Source organism: Epinephelus fuscoguttatus, linkage group LG2, assembly GCF_011397635.1.
Source record: "Epinephelus fuscoguttatus linkage group LG2, E.fuscoguttatus.final_Chr_v1".
NCBI classification, from domain to species: Eukaryota; Metazoa; Chordata; class Actinopteri; order Perciformes; family Serranidae; genus Epinephelus; species Epinephelus fuscoguttatus.
Window position 1 is genome coordinate 44156611 of NC_064753.1, and position 19939 is coordinate 44176549.

Consider the following 19939-nt stretch of genomic DNA (forward strand, 5'->3'; position numbering starts at 1 on the left):
GAAGCCATCACTCAGACGGCAGCTTTGGGAGCGCTGCACAGAAACGCAGGGCATCTGGCACCCAAGGTCTAAATGTCCAAGAGGGAGGCATGTTTTGCAAGATCATTGTTGCATACGCTAATGCGACTGAAAAATACTAAATGATTCAAATATCTGAATGTATAATTGAGTTTCTGTTCATTTCTTGTCATTGCCAAGAGCCATAATGAAGTTGACCTAAACTGACTGGTGGGAAGTAATGTGCAGTATCTGGCACTGAGATAATTGTGTTTTTGAGAAATGCTCACAGAATTATAATATCTACAATATAATATGGTACATTACTCGAAATAAATGTCCAGGACCAGTTTTTGGCGGATCCAGCAGATACCTTCCTTTGCAATAGTGATAATAACCCTCGTTATCATCCACCTAAAGTTGTTTTATGGCCCTCTTTTTTATTTTTTGTTTTAGTCTTACATTATGCAAAATCACCCCGGCTGTTGGAGTTGGGGTAAACATTTTTGCATCTTTGTTTTCAGGCCACATTTAATTAGGACAAAAATCTTAAAAAGTTTCCGGCACACATAGGCATGGAAAGTGGAGATTGGGTGTATACAGAGGGGTCTTCAAATGACAATACATAGCATTGTTAATTAAAAAAAAACCCTGCACAGCCGTTGCATGGGGGCCACAAGTTTGTTTACATTCTAGTTTTGTGCCATTAATTAATAAGGGACACAATTAAAGAAAACAGCAGTGTATTACAATGTGAGTGTCCATCGTGTTGTAACACTGTTTTCTTTGTGTCACTAAAGAGAGGTCAAACAGGGCGAGAGCACTGATGGTTAGACCACCTTATTGGCTGTAAAGAAGTTAAAGCTTTACTATGGAGGATTTTCCTTAAAAAAAAAAAAAAAAAAAAATGTATAGACTCATCCAGAAGTGATCCCTCTCAGTCATCACTTACGGCCCACTAGAAGTGTGTGGCGGTTTATTTCCTGCGGGACTCTGCTCTTTGCTTTTATTTTGTTATTCTCTTCTTATTTTCTGTTGGGACGTTTATAGGCATGTACCATCACAGCGCTCAGGTGAGGTTGAGGTATATAAAAAGGCAGCAACCAGGGGAAACGACGTGTATGCACAAAAAAATCATGCACACGCCTTTTCCCTCATAACAACCAGTATTTAAAAAGGAAGAATTCATTTATTTTCGGTGACAGCTCATTCTGTTGGGGGTCGCAGGGGGCTGGAGCCTATCCCAGCTGACACTGGGCAAGAGGCAGGGTACACCCTGGACAGGTCACCAGACTATCACAGGGCTGACACATAGAGACAGACAACCATTCACACTCACATTCACACCTACGGACAATTTAGAGTCACCAATTAACTTGCATGTCTTTGGACTGTGGGAGGAAGCTGGAGTACCTGGAGAAAACCCACAATGACACGGGGAGAACATGCAAACTCGGCACAGAAGGGCCGCCCCAGGGTTCGAACCAAGAACCCTCTTGCTGTGAGGCGACAATGTTAACCACTGAGATAGCTGCGGATGAAATGATAAGGAAGAGATTAAATATAAATTGAGAGAGCATAATAATGTCTTAGGTTGTTTATCAATTTCACTGTGTTATTTTTTCAGGCTTCACAGCGTTCTGTAAAATGTCACTCAAAGGCACATTTATGAAGTTAATTTTAAATTATTTATGAAAGATGAACTCATCATTACTTTAATTTACACTCATATCCCTGCTGTTGATGATTTAATATTTTCCTGTGAAGCATTTTGTAAAGTCAGCTTCAACATCAGCGCTGTGAATTAATCATTGATCATCCTTGTGACATTTAATAATATTGATGATTGAAATCTTATCGTGGTGATGGTTTGCAGAAACGTGATGAATTAATGGTATGGATGCTACAAATATCCACAGCTGTATGTGATGACGGCTGCTCCTGCATTGTTTGGGGTTGAAATTGCACTTTCTTTCCCGTGTTTCTTATTGACAGGTCTAATGAGTGGTACAGGGGCACACATATCGATATGCAAATTGTGTTTAAGGGCATTTCTACATCTCTTTATGGCAAACTGTGGGCGTGGGAGTGAGGCTTGTGCACATGCACGCAGCAACATAATGATCAAGATTTATAAGTGTACAAACAGCTTTTTAAGTGTGACAAAAAGAATGCGAATGCATATTTCCGCCTTTGTGCACAGAAACACTCTTAGTCCTGAATCTACGCAGAGTTTTAAGCATGTGGCCCCTGGTGTCAGACCTTAAGCAGCAGGCATCTAAGAGACGTAGAATAAAAAAAAATGCAGATATAGCAAAGTGAAACACCAAACGAGACTCAATCTGAGGAGTCTGAGGCTTTTACATTCACTTTTGTTAGAGAGCATTTTTACAAACAGTAGCCGACAATGCTGCGTAGTATACCTTAAACAGTTTACAGATGTGATACTGAAAGTGAGCAGACCCGTAATGCGCCTGGCATTGCCACCTCTCAGTTCATTTTTGATTTTCCAGGTGGTGTAATCAATGTACACAGATCAAAATGCCTCCAGACGCAACTGGATTAACTTACAACCAATGAGAGCAAAGACACGTGCGACATAACGCTGAGTGACACGTGGAAGTTGGGGTGGTGCTTGGTCTATTTACAAGCAGGGAAAATATGGAGGTCAGGTCTCAAACTTTCTCATTTTACAGCTAATTAGTAAACTAAAATATGTTTCTGAAAACCTTTGAGGTGGTAAATAGGCAGCGCAGTTACAGAATCTTGATTCATATTTGATCAGCACTGCCTGGTTTGACAGGTTCATTCGACTTTCCTGAGCCTGCTGCGCTGTGCTGGATGGAGTAGACTGTGTGACTTTCCAAATCTGGACTGGTGACGCCTTTCTGTCAGTCAATGTATCAAACCCGCCCCATGTCAGGTGTGATTGGCAGACCGGCTGGATATCTGTCTGAACGGAAGGAGGACTACAAGCATCTGCCAAAGCAAATGAAACATGAGCCTGCTGATTTGTCTTGTTCCCAAGCTATGCTATCATAAGTTAAACCAGGAAGTTGGTCTGTAAACTGTTTGTAACAGACAGTTTGAGGCTGTAATTTTACCAATAACCTTTCTATTTTTCACCTGTGTGATCATCTACTTGCTCTGGTTTGTGAACCAATTAAACCTAATTTTGGTGATGTTGTGTGTTCCCAGAATTTCACAATTACTTTGGTGTTATCGTGACTTATATAACCAAGGGCCGGAGCTTTAAAAATACAAACCAAGCTGTAATTAACTGTAGTTTTCCTTGAAGCAGAGTATAGATGATTAGAGTTAATTGAAAATTAGATGGAGCAGTGTTTAAATTTTTTTGAACTGATGGACCTGTCAATCTCTCCTGTTTTATCTCTTTCTAACGTCAGGCTCTGTGTAGCTGCTGTCGTCATCAGTGCTGCAAAAGTTCACTTACTAATTGATCTGCTCTTTCATCTCTGCATTGCTTATTCAGCAGCTGCATTTCCAGTAACACATCACATACATAACAATGGGTGGGCTCACCAAATGGAAAAAACATTTTGCATCAATATTTAATAACAGCGAGTTGCAAAACAACAGATTGATTGAAAAATAAGCGAGAAGCGTCACGGCTTGCCCGGTCGTCAGATGGCTGAAAATAGAAGACAGAAAATTACCACCGGCCCAGAACTCACGGCTAACTTAGCCTTCTAACATTGCAGTATCTTTCAAAAAGAAACAGTAAACTTCCAACCTGAAGGTTGCCTTTTATGCTGTCCAGCTCCTTTGATGTCTTGGAGAGCTGGTGCAGGATGCTGCTCCGTTCAGTGAAGACTTCCTTCAGCTTCTTTTCCAGCCCATCGTAGCTTTGTCTGTGAGAGAATGAGAGTGAGATTTCACTATTAAATGTCTGCCACTGGCTGAGAGAATTCACTCTTTATTGGCACCCTTGGGAGAAAGAGGTGTTTTAAACTGGATTAAAAGCACCATCGTTAAAGCTAAAGGGTAGAGCAATAGGGGAGAGAACTAATATCTACTCAGCACAGTCGCTGGATGAATAAAAGAAGAAAAAAATAACTTCTACTCCTTTCAATCAATTAATTTAGTGAAGGCTCGCTGTACAGAGATAGGTCTTTTGACCAGAGGTATGCCCCTGCATCTCCATTTAAATATCCATGTAGTCCATCCAATTATCAACAGAAAAATTCTTCAGGGTACATTCGTCAAATCCTGTTTTTCTCTTTGCAGAACTCAGCTCTATTGAATGGCACTGCAGAGGCGTTCTTGTCATTTATTACTGAGCTTCCACGGAAGCAAATATCACTTGACGGCATATTTGCACGAACTATAGCCATAAAAAAGGTTTTCTTTTATATGTGAATTGCATACTGTAATCACCGCTGAATGCTGTATTGAAGAACCGGGCACAAAGAAGGTCTGAGCACGAATAGACAAGTTTAAAGGACCTGTTCCACAAAGGAAGTGACTCAGAGGGAAAGAAAACTCAAGAGTTGGCTAATATATGACCAACCAAATTTGGCATTTGGTGAGTCACATATTTGACAACTTAATTTCCTTTAATCGACACACAGAGAGATAAGAGCTATGAGTAACCACATGTTTCCTTTCACTGCCTGACAGAAATCCAAAACCTGGGAAAAAAAAAAAAAAATCTATTTTTCATTTAATCTAACATCCTTGTTTACTGACTCAAGGACAGCAACAACTCTTCTGGGAAGTGTCTGAGATGAAGTGTATCTAAATGAGTTACCCTGCTAATAAAAGAGCCTCAAGGCCCTAAATTTCCCCTAAAGCCCATAAATTTGATTACTTTGATGACCCCTTGAGTCTTCTAATTGTTTATACAGTAATAGACAATAAAGGCCCCATTTACCCTTCTCTCTCCCAGATAGCAGGGAGCAGTGCGTTAAAGCTGTAGTCTGTGATTTTTATAGACATAACTTTGTGTCATATTTGCTGAAACTGTCACTGTATTCACACAGTAGTACACAAGATGATCTGTGACAAAAAAAAAAAAATCACGGTCCTCCTCCTCATAATGCTCCTAAAGGCATTGGCTAGAATCCACTATGGCTTAAGGAAAACAACCAATCAGAGCCAAGCAGTGTCTAACACAGCTGTCAATCATGTCAATCACTGTTAGTGAACTGCTGTCAAACTGTCAAACTAGGCAGCATTGATCAAATATGAATCAAGATTCTGCTCCTGCATCACCTCAGATCTCACCTCAAATGCTTTTAGAAACATATTTTAGGGTTCTGTTTAGCTATAAAATTGAGCATAGCGTTAATTCAAGCAGGACAAGATGTCAAGCTCAGCTCACATCCCAGCTACATTAGCTGATCTCAAACAGCCGAATCAAATGATGGATCAGCCAGCAGATGACATGATTTCTTTCTATTCAACCAATTAGCAAATCTCATTCATTCTATTTAAACTGCCCTAGCCTTCCTACTGTTGCTGCTTCCTCTGCAAGCCGCTTTGCTGCCTGCCTAAACAGTAAACTAAAACATGTTTCTGAAAACTGAGTCGAGAAATAGGCAATGCAGTAACAGAATCTTAATTCATGTTTGATCAACACAGCCTAGTTTGACAAGTGGTGACTGACTTGATTGACAGCTGCGTTAGAGACTCACTGGCTCTGACTAGTAAAGATAGACTTGCCAAGACATACACTACGTCAAAATGGAACAACCTTTGTTAAACAGAGGGGGCGGCCTGCGGTACCACTTATCATACACCTACAATGCAGTCTTGAGATCCCTGTCCAGACGATGTCCAACAATTAACAGAACCATCCCGTAGACTTGGTACACCTGACTGAAGCTGGCAAAAATATATATTCATAAAGCAAGCCCATGTAATCTCTGTCAGATAATACGTTTAATATTTAATATGCCCCTATCACCTACGTCATGGCTGCGTAATACAATGTTGAATTTTAAATTGCGTCACTTTATGGTTTTATGACAACCCCTAAAATGCTAATAAAAAATGTTCCAACCACAAAGAGAGGCACAAAAAAGAAACACATTTCACCCTTCAACAGGCACCATAATATCATATCAGAGTTGAGTGTAGATTCAAATTCAAGATTAGGTTTGAATTAGTATTAGATATGTCGTTGGGTAACAATAAAACATTTTCAGAAACATTTTACACCCATCCTCTTTAACGATCATGTAGTTGTGACACTTTATTCAGAATAATCATTTATAGTACTTGCAATGCTATGATCAAGAAAAAAAGTCTCAAAAAAAAAACCAAAAAAAAAAAAAACCCCATATTGGCTTGGTTTTGGTTTTGACCTGAAAATTTTGACTTCTAATTCAAGTAAAGGTTTTATTTAGATATTTTACAAGATCAGCATCTTTAACCAAGTGCCCCGAGTGGCTAAAAGAAACATAAAAATTTTAATCCTACTTTATTTATTACAGGCAAATATCATAAGAAAGTGATTGCAAGGCAAAAATGTTGCCAGTGATTATTTTGCTCATTACGTTGATAAAATAAACAAAAGTTGGGCAGCATTCTGTTTCTTTCTGTCTTGCAAATTATCAGTACACAGATGTAATTTTTAGGAGACAGGGTTGATCAAGAGGTAAACCCAATCGAGGTTTAAAATCTGGGTTATGGATGAAGAAATAACCACAACCCCAGCAAACACCAGCCCAGCTTGTTATTTTAGTTTCTTCATAACAAGAAATTCAGAAGACCAAAAATAATTTTCCCTGCTTACGTCCTTATGTAATCAGAAACTCCAAATGACAGCAACAGCTTCAAGCAAAGCATACGCACTGGATATAGCTGAATAATTCCTTGCTAAATACTTGCTGGTAGTCACGAAATCTCTCACTTACATCCCCTGTTACATGAATCACTTTTTAACAGGAGAGTCTGGTAGACCATTCCTCACTTGCTACTGTAAATCCAAAAAGGAAAAAAAGAAAAAGAAAAATTGAAATGCTCGTGGATAGAGCCGACTCATGCTGCCATATTATTCTGAATCCATGGCTTGGTTTCAGCCTGGGCTGTTTTCCAAAAATCCAGCACACTCCATGTCATAGATCCCAGCAGCAGATCATACACAATAACACATACAGTAAATCACTAATAGAAAAGCAACACCTGGAAAATAAATAAATAACACAGAATACTGAATCCCACACATGACTTGCCACCATATGGCATTGGCTGGAAATTTATTGCAGGTTCAGGCAACGAGGGAAGATGGGGTGAGAGATTCCTCCCGGTCTGCCATATTATTCATTACCCAATGAAATAGGCCCTTGGGTATCTGTGAAATGAATAAGACCTATAATTTGAGGCCCACTGACACAAAAACATGTACATCACAAGGTTCTTAGATAAAGTCCGGATTTTTTCCCCCCACCTAATTCACTAAACTGCTCATTACAACAAACAAATGGTAACAGCTGCACGATTGCACCGTGACCTCCTAAGAGTCCAGTGTTCTAGCAGCCTCCTCCCACACAAAGATCCCCCTTTTTCAAGAGAGAGGAGTGAGATAATGAGGACCAGAATGCCTGACAAAAAGGCTTATGATCAGAAATGGCACCACCAGGCACATGGCCATAAAGCAGTGGTGATGAGATAATGAAATCTTTCATTTCAGACATCTGCAGTTTGAAATCAGTCCCTGGCTGTCTTTGTGAAACTCATCAAACTCCCAAGACTGAGGGGGAGGCGTTGTTTATTGGATCCGATTATTGAGGACAAATATTTCTTTACCCTTGGAGTCACAGCGGGTCTCTGAGTTATATGAGGCTGACCCTGCTGTGTGAGATGGAACTGCTGAGGCTAAAGGAAATGCACCTGAACACTACAGTCAACATCCAAGCAAAAGCTCAATAAAGGAAGCCAAGGCTGTGGCATCCGGCCGCACAGAGAGAGCTGCCGGAGCTCACGGGCCACTGTTGACAAAGGCTAGCCTGTAAATACAAGGTACATACAGTGAGACAGAAGTTCAGCTTTTCTGGACAGTGTACTACTTTTACTCATAACACACAGTAGGACTATGATGATGTGGTTTTACATGAGCAAAAACTAGTAAAACCTTACAGTTTGAATCCTAATCCTGTGTGGGCGAGTTTCTCTTTGTGCCCACATGATTTTGTCACACACAACCACCAGTTTTTATCACATTAACTAAAATATATTCCTCGAAATAAAACTGAAATATGTAAATAGAACAGTTACAACCCCGCAGCTAACATTAGTGGCTTGAAGTTGAGGGTGCAGCGAGGAGAGCAGAGAGCAACCCATAAAACTGACAGCAGTTCATGAAAATGCTAAAAGGGGGTTGATGTTCAATCTTTTCCCGGCATCCGAAAGTCACATCTGCATGATGGTAGTATCTTTCTGCATACATCTCTCTCAACAATGTCTGATGTACCCTATTGTGGTGTGGCTGTGTTGCTATATCCCTTTCTCATCTTTATTTATTCGTTTTTCCATCTCTTTTGTGCTTTGCTGTACTTTTTATTGCTGTTCGGGAGGTTATGGAACTGGGATCATTGCTCTGCCATGATTGTTCTGTTGATACTACAAAAAAAAAAAAAAAGAATTACCGGTTTGCAGTTGTATGCCTCCGTGAACCAGTCATGTTGCAGGTAAAGAAAATCTATACACAGCACAGTTTCAAGGAGGGCACCAAGAACTACTGTCAAATATTCAGTAACCAACTAAATGTCTCCCCGTCTGTTCCTAAGTTCTGATGTTTAATGGCAAGAAAAGTGTTTTTGCAGAACATCATGATGTCACAGTGGAGCTGACCTTTTGGATATATAATGTCATCGCTTGATCATTTTATCCTTTCAGACATTTGTGTGAAATTTTGTCATAATAAGTGCATGAATTCTATAATTATGTTTTGTGAGGTCACAGAAACCTTGACCTTTGACCACCAAATTATAATCAGTTCATCCTTGACTCAAAGTGGATATATGTGCCAAGTTTGAGGATATTCCCTCAAGGTCTTCTTGAAATATCACTTTCATGAGACTGAGATGGATGCAAGGTCAGACGTCTGACCTTTGACCATCAAATTCTAATCAGTTTATCTTTGAGTCCAAGTGGATGTCTGTGCCAGATTTGAAAAAAAATTCTCTGAAGGTGTTCTTGAGATATTGTGTTTACATGAATGAGGCAGGAGGTCACAGTGAACTTGACCTTTGACCAACAAATTCTAATCAGTTCATCCTTGACTCAAAGTGGATATATGTGCCAAGTTTGAGGATATTCCCTCAAGGTCTTCTTGAAATATCACTTTCATGAGACTGAGATGGATGCAAGGTCAGACGTCTGACCTTTGACCATCAAATTCTAATCAGTTTATCTTTGAGTCCAAGTGGATGTCTGTGCCAGATTTGAAAAAAAATTCTCTGAAGGTGTTCTTGAGATATTGTGTTTACATGAATGAGGCAGGAGGTCACAGTGAACTTGACCTTTGACCAACAAATTCTAATCAGTTCATCCTTGACTCAAAGTGGATATTTGTGCCAAGTTTGAGGAAATTCCTTAAAGGCCTTCTTGAAATATCACACTCATGAGACAGAGATGGAAGCAAGGTCACAGAGACCTTTGACCACCGAATTCCAAATTAGTTATTTTTTGAGTAAGAGAAAAAAAAAATTCTGTCATTGTGTTCAAGAGATATTGCTTTCACAAGAGTGAGGGAGGTCACAGTGACCTTGACCTTTGACCACCAAAATCAAATCAGTTATTTTTCGATTCACCCTCCCTCAAGGTGTTTTTTGAGAGACTGCAAGAATGAGACGGAAGAGGTCACAGTAACCTTGACCTTTGACCATCAAAATCTAATTGGTTAATTCTTGTCTCATAGTGGACATTGTGCAAAATTTGAAAAAAACTAAACAATAGTGAGGCAGACATGGTCACAGTAACCTTGACCTTTGATCTGTGACCACCAAAATGTTATCACTTAATCCTTGACTCAAAGTGGAGGCTGGTACAAAATTTGAAAAATCTTCTCTCAAGGTGTTTTTGAGAGATTGCGTTCACAAGAGTGAGACAGACGCAAGGTCACAGTGGCCTTGTCCTTTGTCCCTAATTCTTATCAGTTAATATTTGAGTCCAAGTGGACATCTGTGCCATATTTGAAAACAAAATTCTATCAAGGTGTTCAAGAGATATCGTGTTTACAAGACAGATGAGGTCTCAGTGACCTTGACCTTTGACTGGTAACCACCAAAATCTAATTAATTCATCGTTGACTCAAAGTGGACGTCTGTGCCAAATTTGATGAAATTCTCTTCAGGTGTTCTTGAGGTATTGCATTCAGGAGAATGGGACAGAGGGACAGATTGACAACCCAGTAACAAACAGCCTCTGACCACAGCTTTCGGCAGCGAGGAGGCATAAAAGAAACTGATAACAATGAAAGGAGATGGCTCCACATTTGTAGAGACCAGTAAAACCTAACACAAGGACACTGAGGATATCATCCACCATCTTCTGCTTAGCAATTAGCTGCAGTAAAATAATCACAGAGGAGCTCGGTGTGTTAGCAGGTTGAGTAATCTAATGTCTCCCCCTCCCCAATATTAACTCTTGTTGCTATTTTTGGAAAATTTGCAGGAGACAGTCGGCGCTTCAGACGGAGACAAATTAAAGGATTCCCCTGGGCTCGGTGCCTTTGGAGGCCCCTCCACTACCAGACCTGTTCTTTTAATACACAAACACAGCTGACATCTAAGCACTATCAATCATTCATCTCACATGTCAACTATAGACATAATCCAATGAACACAATAAATACACAGCCAACTATCTGTCACTTTTACATAACTGAATGTCTTCTTGGAAATGAAACAACCAGAGTAAGACGAGGCCTCTCTTGCATCTGTCTTTTTTGGCTTTATGCTTTTGTCTGTAACAACAAACAATTTAACAAAATCTAAAACTACATCAGACATCTACCGTTGCTCTGTTCTCAAAATAAGACTCTGTACCCTCCTTTAAATTTCCTTCATTTATTTAGGAACAACCACCTCACTGCCCCCTCAGTATACTGCTCAGTATCTGTTAATGGCTCTGTCAGCAGAAGTAAATGTAACCTTGCTTAAAATATCCACATGTAATAACACGTTAAGGTTCAAATAAATAACCAGGACTTGACACGGTCAATTCAGTGCAAAGAAGTCCCTCGAACAAACTCTGTTCCCCCTTGAAGTTTACTCCCAGAGTGCCGCTGGGATGCCTTGCAGCTTCTTTTTATGCCTTTAGGGGTATGTGCTGTCCCCTGCTTCCTGGTTTGTCAATTTATGTACCAGAATCCCCAAATACAGCACAGGTAGACAGAAAACGCTACAGCTGACCTGTTATTAAACCTTTTTATACAAAATTATGCATTATTCTTGTAATTTGTTTGTGAATGAGGCGAGATTAAAACCAGTAATAGTTGCATGCTTCTGTTTTTTTTTTGGGTTGGATAACTTCGATATTTCTCAACTTGGACCCTATTTTCCCACGTTTTCATGTTTCAGTGACTAATGGGAGCAACAATTCTTGAATTGTCTAGTATTGAGCCAGACCAACCACTCAGGGCATGTTCCCCCGTCAATTTACGTCCACTGTAAGTGCTTGTTTTTTTGGGGGGTTTTTTGCCACTGTTAGGCTCAAATTGTTATAAGTGTCTGACATTATAGGAAGTATCCCTACAGAGATACACCTCTTTGTTAAAGAGTAAGATCTTTTTTGTTTGACCAGAACCAGTCCCAGTCACCATCGCCAAACCTACCAGACTGCACTTAAATAAATGGTCATTTTAGCGCGCATAGAGCCAGAATATTCTCACATCTAACAGGGTGAATTAAGGCTTCATTTCAACCACACCGGAGTTGGTGTTTGTTGGAACAGTGGGCAGACAAACCAAGATGTTTTTAGTGAGTTTTGTTCTGTTTCTGATGACTTTGAATTCAGAAAATTCAAATTTAATTTAAATGCTTTTTTTTTATTACTGCTCATTTAAATTGAAGTCTTTTTAAATTGAGTGGGTTTTGTGGCAGTAATTTCAATGCTGTTTCTGGTTAAACAAAAAGGATCTCATTTTTTTTAAGAACAGAATAGAATAAAATATATTTTTATTGTCCACCAGGGATGGAAATGTGTCCTCGGCTCACCAAACACAAAGGAAAACAGTGTAAAAGCAGACAAATAGTTAGAACAACAAGCATAGCACAAGTCATTACAAAACACTTAAACGCATTAAAATCAGCTCATAGTGTGACTATGGCTTAAAACTCATCACTTACTTTGTTGAGTTAAGGATACATTTTAAACAAAAACAGTTTGTATCTCTGTAGAGATTCTGTCTATAGTATTGTCAAATACTTGTAAGAACAATCTGAGCCTATCAGGAGCAAAAACAAGCACTTTTGGTGGATGTAAATTCACAGTGTGCAGTAGCCCATTAACTTTACATCGCAGCCTGTTTTGTCTGTGCTGGCTGTAGCCATCCCACTCAATACTGGACGAATTTAAAAACATGTTGCCTCCATTAATCAGTACGACACAAGAACATGTGACAATAGGGACCACGTTGAGAAATACCTTTGTTATCCTTTAAATGGAAGCATAGAGTTCGCTAACAGTGGTCAGTGGGTCAACTTTGAACTGTGAGGTAATTTCCACATGTCAAGTGCTTATGACCTGAACTTTTAATAAAAGCAGATGAACAGATTGTGTCAGTGACCACAGCTTCCAAGTCTTGGACTCGAAAATGAAAACACATTCCAAACAGCGAGCGCAGTGCCAGTGTTAAGAATGCTAACACACCATGTCATGTCCCTGATTGCAGGATCAAAGTTAAATATTTAATATGTTACAAGGCAACAGTCACAGAAACCAACAGCTCCTGAGCATAAAAGGCGTTTATTTGCCGTCATGCAGATTATAGGCAGACAGCGGTTTATGTGGTACTTCCAATTTCAGGCTGGATTAATTATGCCATTAGGAGGGGGCAAATAAATAGTTTTAATAAGGGGGACTGCCCAAGGCCTGTCAGTGAATTAATATATTCCTCTAGCAGAGCATGACCACCATCCAACATCTGCAACAAAAGTCAGTCATGTTTACCAACTGTTGTATAAACATCGCCGACAACTGGGAATATTAATTGCATGCATGTCAGGGGATGTCTGGCACTAAATCTTCTTTAATTGTTCAGTAGGAGGACATGATGAAACAATTGGTGGCGAGGAGGCCAATTTTGCTTTTTCAGTAAAGGTCAAAGTAACACACGACATATCCAGGACATCTACTGAACGTGTGTTTACTAAAATACATCACAACCCCATCTGTGTTATCTTGTACTGTAGGTAATACGACTCTACACTTCTTGAACTCATGCCTTTTTGTCTCAGTTGTAATGCCAGTGTGGTCGGCAAACATTCAATGATTGCCCTTCTTTTATCTCGTATGTTATCCTACTGAGTGTAGACTACATCAAAGATATAATTTATTTTTTGTAGTGCCCAAAGCGCCCCGAAACTTCTAAAATTATCCTCCAGCTTGCTAGAGTTTCTGAGGCAATTTGGATATTTATGGACACCGTTGAGCAATAAGGATGTGTATTTTTAAGGAGCCTTTTTATGCTTTTTCTTTTCATGTGTTCCTGGCTGCATTCTTTGCTATAATTGTGGGTAATTTTGTGATTTTGACAAGAGTAAATCACACTATGGGATGCCCTCTTGGTTGTTATTGTCATGGAATTCACAATGTTTTCAGCATGTCAGTGACGCTGCAGTGGTTGAGGATTAGTTACTCTTCTCAGCTCTCTTTCATAAAGAGTTAAGATCTTAGAAAAGTAATAGAAAATGTACATATCTTGATATAGCTGAGCAACAAAATAATAAGTGTTCCAAATTAGGGTTAAATTAAATGCCAATCTGATCATATAACGCAAAATAATGATTTGGAAACAAGTACGATCCCACAGTCACAGACTGCACGCATCTTTAAAATAATTAAGTGCAAAGCAATTTGCATTGAAGTATTTTATCATTTAGATAGATGAAACTAAAGTAGTGTAAGCCAATTTTACACATGAACAATAAATGCATCTCTCACTCTTTCTTGAATTATAGGATTGAAATCGAGGGCATGGAGATGAGCAATGGATTTTCTGTCTTCAGATGTGTTTTTGTGTGGATGTAAAGATCACAGGAGAGAAACCTGACCTTTGGTTAATCATGCAAACTGTCCAACAAACATTTCATAAGGCTGCGTTTGAGCCATTGATCTAAAATTACAGTGGCCGTGATGAAAATGATATAAGATCTCTCCATTTTCACATCCTTGAAAATTCTTCTAATTTGTTAATCACTTAAGTTATGTAATTTTCCACTGAGGGAGGTTTAAGGCATTGAAATAGAAATACTTAACATATTAGATGAATAATTCAATGATTACTCGCAGGCATTTTCATGCATAAGTAGATGCCAATTACTTTCCCTCGACATTAACACTCTATCATTCTCTGCATGTACTTGAAAACAATACTGTTACTAGACAGATAGGTACAATTGTCGTGAAAGAAACACAAACAGCACACAGTACACAACAGAGTGTGAAATGTAAGCTGGTAAACAAATAACAGAGGAAATAACATGTCCATCCACTAACTGTTACAGTCTTTGTGAGGCTATTCTTACTTGTGAAACCACAGAATTTCAGTGAAAATAATCTTAAAAAATAAGAGATAATTCCTCTATTGCTCAGTTTTACCTTCAGCCATGTGCAAAACTAAGACCTGTGTGTATTTCTCTATTTCCTGCTTTAGTTTAGCTCATCAGACTCTTTGCTTTCTGTTGTCATGTACAATCCAAATAATCGGAAAATCCAGCATGTCTAGAGAAGCTGCATTGGTTTTAAATTAACCAGTACAAAGCCAAGCCCCCTTTCTCTTGCTTATTATATATTCACACAGTGTTTGTTTACAATAAATTCCTTCCATCCTGTATTTTACATAATACATACATTTGGCATCACAGAGATGCTGACATTCAGTTTCTACGTCTTTCTCCAGCTTGATGCATGATGTTGATGTGACTCATCCTGTCTTCCTATGGCAGAATCTCTCATCTAGGGACCTATATCACACAAATTAAGGCTTTAAAAGCATCCCAGGAACCGCTTACGGTTGCCAGCTTCAATTAAATCTGGGATTTGAGTGTATCTAATGCAATTCCGCCCATCCTCGCTTTTCAAAGCTGTGCAACACTGTGTTTCCAGCTTCAGTAATTGTTGTGCTATAATCAAGCTGGATTGAGCTTGGACTTTTTTGTTTACTCTGAAAGGCGGACTCTGCCAGGCATCAATGTTCACCGCTATAGCAAATGATAAAGCGGTCCCTTTTATGTGGGAGAGCCTCACCTTTTCCCTCAGAGACATTCTATGACAACATCTAATCCAGCTTTGTTTCCGGTGCTGTCGGAGAACGCTACAAGAAGTAAGCTGTTTCACACCAGAGGCAACATCCTCAGGACATCAACAATACAAGTTCAATACTCAATGTTTACATCTTAATTTGCTCGAGCAGATGGCATGGTGTGTGTGTGCCCAACATGTAAAATGTAACACATAAACCCACAAACCTAGATTACCCTGTTTATAAACTGAAACATGAAACGGGAGTTTTTCAAGAGTCCTCTAACGTAATAATGTTGTATTCATTTGTTCAGACACTCATTCATGAGGAGCGTGAGCCGTGCAATAAAATGTGATTTTATTAGATGAGGCTGGGTAAAGCGCTATGTTATGGAGTTTCCATATAACACACTGCAGTGGTAAAACAAGGATAAATCTAAGAATTAGACGAGTTGAACACTACTTCAAGGACACCCTCGTAGAAATATACACTTTTCACTAAGGCAGAATACCGTTTAAAGACACTAAAAAACAACAATTTAAACACCAAACCTTCAGCTGATGTTAAACCTGGATTTGCAGGGTTTCTCCCCTGGTAATTGGTTAGCAGAGGTGTTAAGTGCTTAATGGAGGATTTCAGCCACAGGATGACACAAAGCAGTTGTTAAAATACCTCTGTGTGTGATCACAGTTGATGCAAACAACACAGAGCAAAGATCTGTGTCCAGCTGGTCAATAGCCTGTGAACTTATGAAGCCAACCTCAAATCAAAGCATAGTCTGTTGGGTAAACAACCCAGTCACCAGAATAAACGTTGGCATTGTACGTTTCTGCAAACCATGACTATGTAACACTTGTACATTATTATGTAGTGTCATGATAAATATGTGGTTATGTTTAGGGACAAAACCCATTTGGTTATGGTTTGCTAAAGATCATGTTTTGGTTTTAAATATTCAGTTTTGGTGAGACAATCCAGGCTGGGGATGTTGCCGACATCTCGCTAAAAAACAAACAGTTTTGTTGGTCTTGAACAGTGGTCTGCTGTTGTCTGCAGCTTGGCAGTTATCTCAGCCGACATTTCCCAACTCCTCTTGTTAAGAATGCAGTCATAAGATGGGACAACCATGGCATCAAAAACTGCTGCTTGGCCATCAGCAATTGGCGTCAGATACTGACACACAATGCACCCTTTGGCATCTGTATGAGACGCACCAGGCTTTAAACAGACACAGATGGAAACCCATCAGCATCATTATTGGATGATCAGAGAAACAAACATCGCATAAAGAGCGAGAATGTCTTAGGGCAGGTGAGAGGGGAGGTGGATGGGTCAAACAAGCATAGGACTTTGACCCAGGAGGCTTGTGTTCGTATTACATGTAAAGTTAAATGTCACAGCTTGGTTATGTACCAAGCACCAAGTAGTACTGTTGTCTAAAGCTAACCCCCAACCCTTTTGTGCCAAAATACAATGCACAAGGTGCCCCCAGTGTCACGATTGCGTCGCCAAGGGCTTGTGTCCAAGCGTCAAAATGTGACAACTAGAGATAAGATCATGTTGCTTATTAAATATGTGGCATCTGTTGCATGTTTATCACGAAGCTTAATATTGTAAAAGTGTAACTTATAGGGCTTCACTAAAAATGTGTTTTTTCTGAATTAAATTTTTTGTCCGGTCTTCAGAAATGTCAGGAAATAAGGCACGGTTTCATTCACAACTAGTCTGGGCGGAAGTTTGCTGCATAGATCAGCCTCTCATTGGGCGGAACGAGCCACCCGCTGAAGTCCCGCCCTACCACCTCCGGTTGTGTAGCAGTTTTCAACCGTTTTCAACACGTCCTTCACTAACTTTTGCGGTGTTTGATCTTGCGGGCGTGTAGCCATTTTTCTTGCATGGTTCGCGTCCTGTAGGTGATATTTTTGTGGGCGTGTTACACCAAAACCTGGTTCCCCCCGGCAATATTTTTGCAAGTGCACCGTTGCTGTGGCACCGCCCAGAACGATTGTGATTGGTTGAAAGAAATATAAGCAGTTGGGGTGTTTTTTTCTCCAATCTTGAAGTGAGAGTTGGCCCAGCCAGACCTTTCTTTTCTTGAGAAAGGTCTGGTGAGCGAGACTAATTCACAACTATCAGAAGGTTACATTTTTAAACTTCTTATTTAGTCTAAAGGCCCGAACATACTCGGGCGGAACGTACGCGGAACGGACTCCGCGGAGGTCCGCGCAGTCTCAAAGCAGACGTCCGCAAGCCCTGTGCGCACAAAGCTCAGATTTTACGACCGCGCGGACTCCGCTCCGCGCACCAGTGACTGCTCGGCATGTATTTTTCACATCGCGGGGATTTTTCACAGGCGCGTGCGCTCGACTATGGAAGCCCGAATAACTGCGGACATTCCTCGCGGAGTCCGTTCCGCGTACATTTCGCCCGAGTATGTTCGGGCCTTTACAGTAAAAAAACAAAGATATTCTGTTTCCTGTCACATTAGATACAGACATGCAGCATGAGAAATGTCTTCAAACATTAATAAAAACAGCTGTTAATTTTCTGTTGATCAGCTAATCGATTAATGGACTAATTGTGTCACTTCTAGTAATAATTTCTTCTGGCTTTAGCAAAGGTGCTCTTCATTTAAGGGTAGGGAGTCTACTCCCAGTACAATACATTGCCAGAGACCCTAATATGTGTTGTAGCACATTAAAATACCTAACTGTGGCTTTCTGCTTATTGTTTATGACACAGGTACAAAAGTCTAAAGGTGCGACATAACTGAGAGGATTATAATACTGGAAGAATAGCATTTAACAGGCACTTTGTGGCTCTGTGTCTTGTTTCTGTCTATCTGACCAATGGCTAAGAAGTAGGGAACTGGCACCAAGCTGGCAGATGCATCTGATTCACATCAAGGGCAATCAGTGGAGCCTCTCCCCAACTTCCAAGTGTCACTCAGGGAAAGCACACAAGGACAAGTTAAGCCAGGCAGAGGGGGGCAGGAGGAGGGGGGGAGTGTGAGGTGGAGAATTTGGAATTGGATGACGGATGTGACTTGATTACTGGTTAACTACCCTGCTGGTGCACCACTCCGATCTGGATGAGAAACCCGCTGGCGGCTGGATTATCAATTTGGAGTAGGCAAGACTCTATTTGAATCTATTGTTTCATTCCAGGCAGGCTGACAGTTACAGGGCCTTTGTCTTTGACTGAGCTAAGGAGTTGGCTTTCTGGCTCTTACTTGCCTCAGTGATTTGCCACCCCACCAACTCTTCTACAATCTGCTATCAAGCTTTTCATCAAATTTATTAGTGTTCTGTTGGTTTATTGAAGCACCTGCACCTGCCACAAAATTCTGGTTCTCACACAAGCCCGCTGGCCACAGTTAGGACTGACATGATGAAATGTGAAGCAAAGTCAAACATGTGGAGGGAAGAGAGTCTTTTCTCACCGCAGCGAACTTAAGAGGATAGCTGAAAAGAATAAGATGACTGACAAGGGGCAATTTCGATCAGCTTGAAATTCACAAATTCACACACTGAAACTAAATGTCAGAGGATTGGACTTCATTTTAGTGTGGTACATTCTATGAACCATGAAGCAGAGTCTGTCATGTAAAAACCTGATGTATTTTCTGATATAGTTGTTCCAACTAGACCATCTAGAATGTTTCACTGAGTGGGATCATAGAGAGGTCGAAAAGAGTATTTTTTTTTTTTTAAACAACAAGGCATTTGGTACAATTATGACTGACATCAATACATTTACAAATGTTTGGATGAAGGAGAATAACACTAAGTTCAGATGTGTTCTATTTTGGGATTACTGATTAGTAACGAATGATTACAAATATTGTTGATATTTATCTTTGCAAGACTTTGCAATGTCATATAGCCAAACACACCCAAGGTAGAAAATGTCCACCCAAGAATGACAGCATGGGTTCTTTCAGCCAACGCCCCGAAATGACATACATTTACATTAAAGTGACAGAGCAGCTGTTGTATCCATGAACACATGACTTTAAGTTAAGGTACATTGTCATCATGCTGAAAAGAAATGCACACATTCTAAATATTGAGGGGCACATGTCCCCTGTGTCTCCCCCAAAATCTATGCCTATGATGGGAAGAGGTCAGGGTGGATGGATGGGACATCAAAACAACTTTTTCTAACACATGACTACAATAATTATCTAATCTAACCATCTGTTCATTTCTGTACCATGACAATAAAAGTCCCCTAACCTCAAAAAAGTACTTCGCCTATTTGAACCCAAACCAAAAAAGTTTCCCAAGCCTAACCAAACTTTTAACCATAGTGCTCTTGCATGATAAAACTTATTTCTATTTCAACAGTGATTTGGAAGGCAACCAAACAGAGAAGACTCCCATGTGTCGTTCCAGAGCAGTGGTTCCGGGAACAGGCTCCAGATTTCTCCTTTGTCATTGGTAAAAGGTCCACACAGTTTAAGATATTTAGCATCATACTTGCGTTTGGCCATGTCTTCCAGCTAGT

General features: G+C 40.0%; 1 protein-coding gene across 1 annotated transcript in view; it reads right to left on the reverse strand.

The window, feature by feature from the left end:
- The window catches only part of luzp2 (leucine zipper protein 2), a 257615-nt gene that overhangs the window by 136887 nt on the left and 100789 nt on the right, over positions 1-19939 (reverse strand). The window contains exon 2 of the mRNA XM_049598772.1: positions 3752-3869. Coding sequence (XP_049454729.1) covers positions 3752-3869 — 118 coding nt within the window. The remainder of the gene's footprint in view (positions 1-3751; positions 3870-19939) is intronic.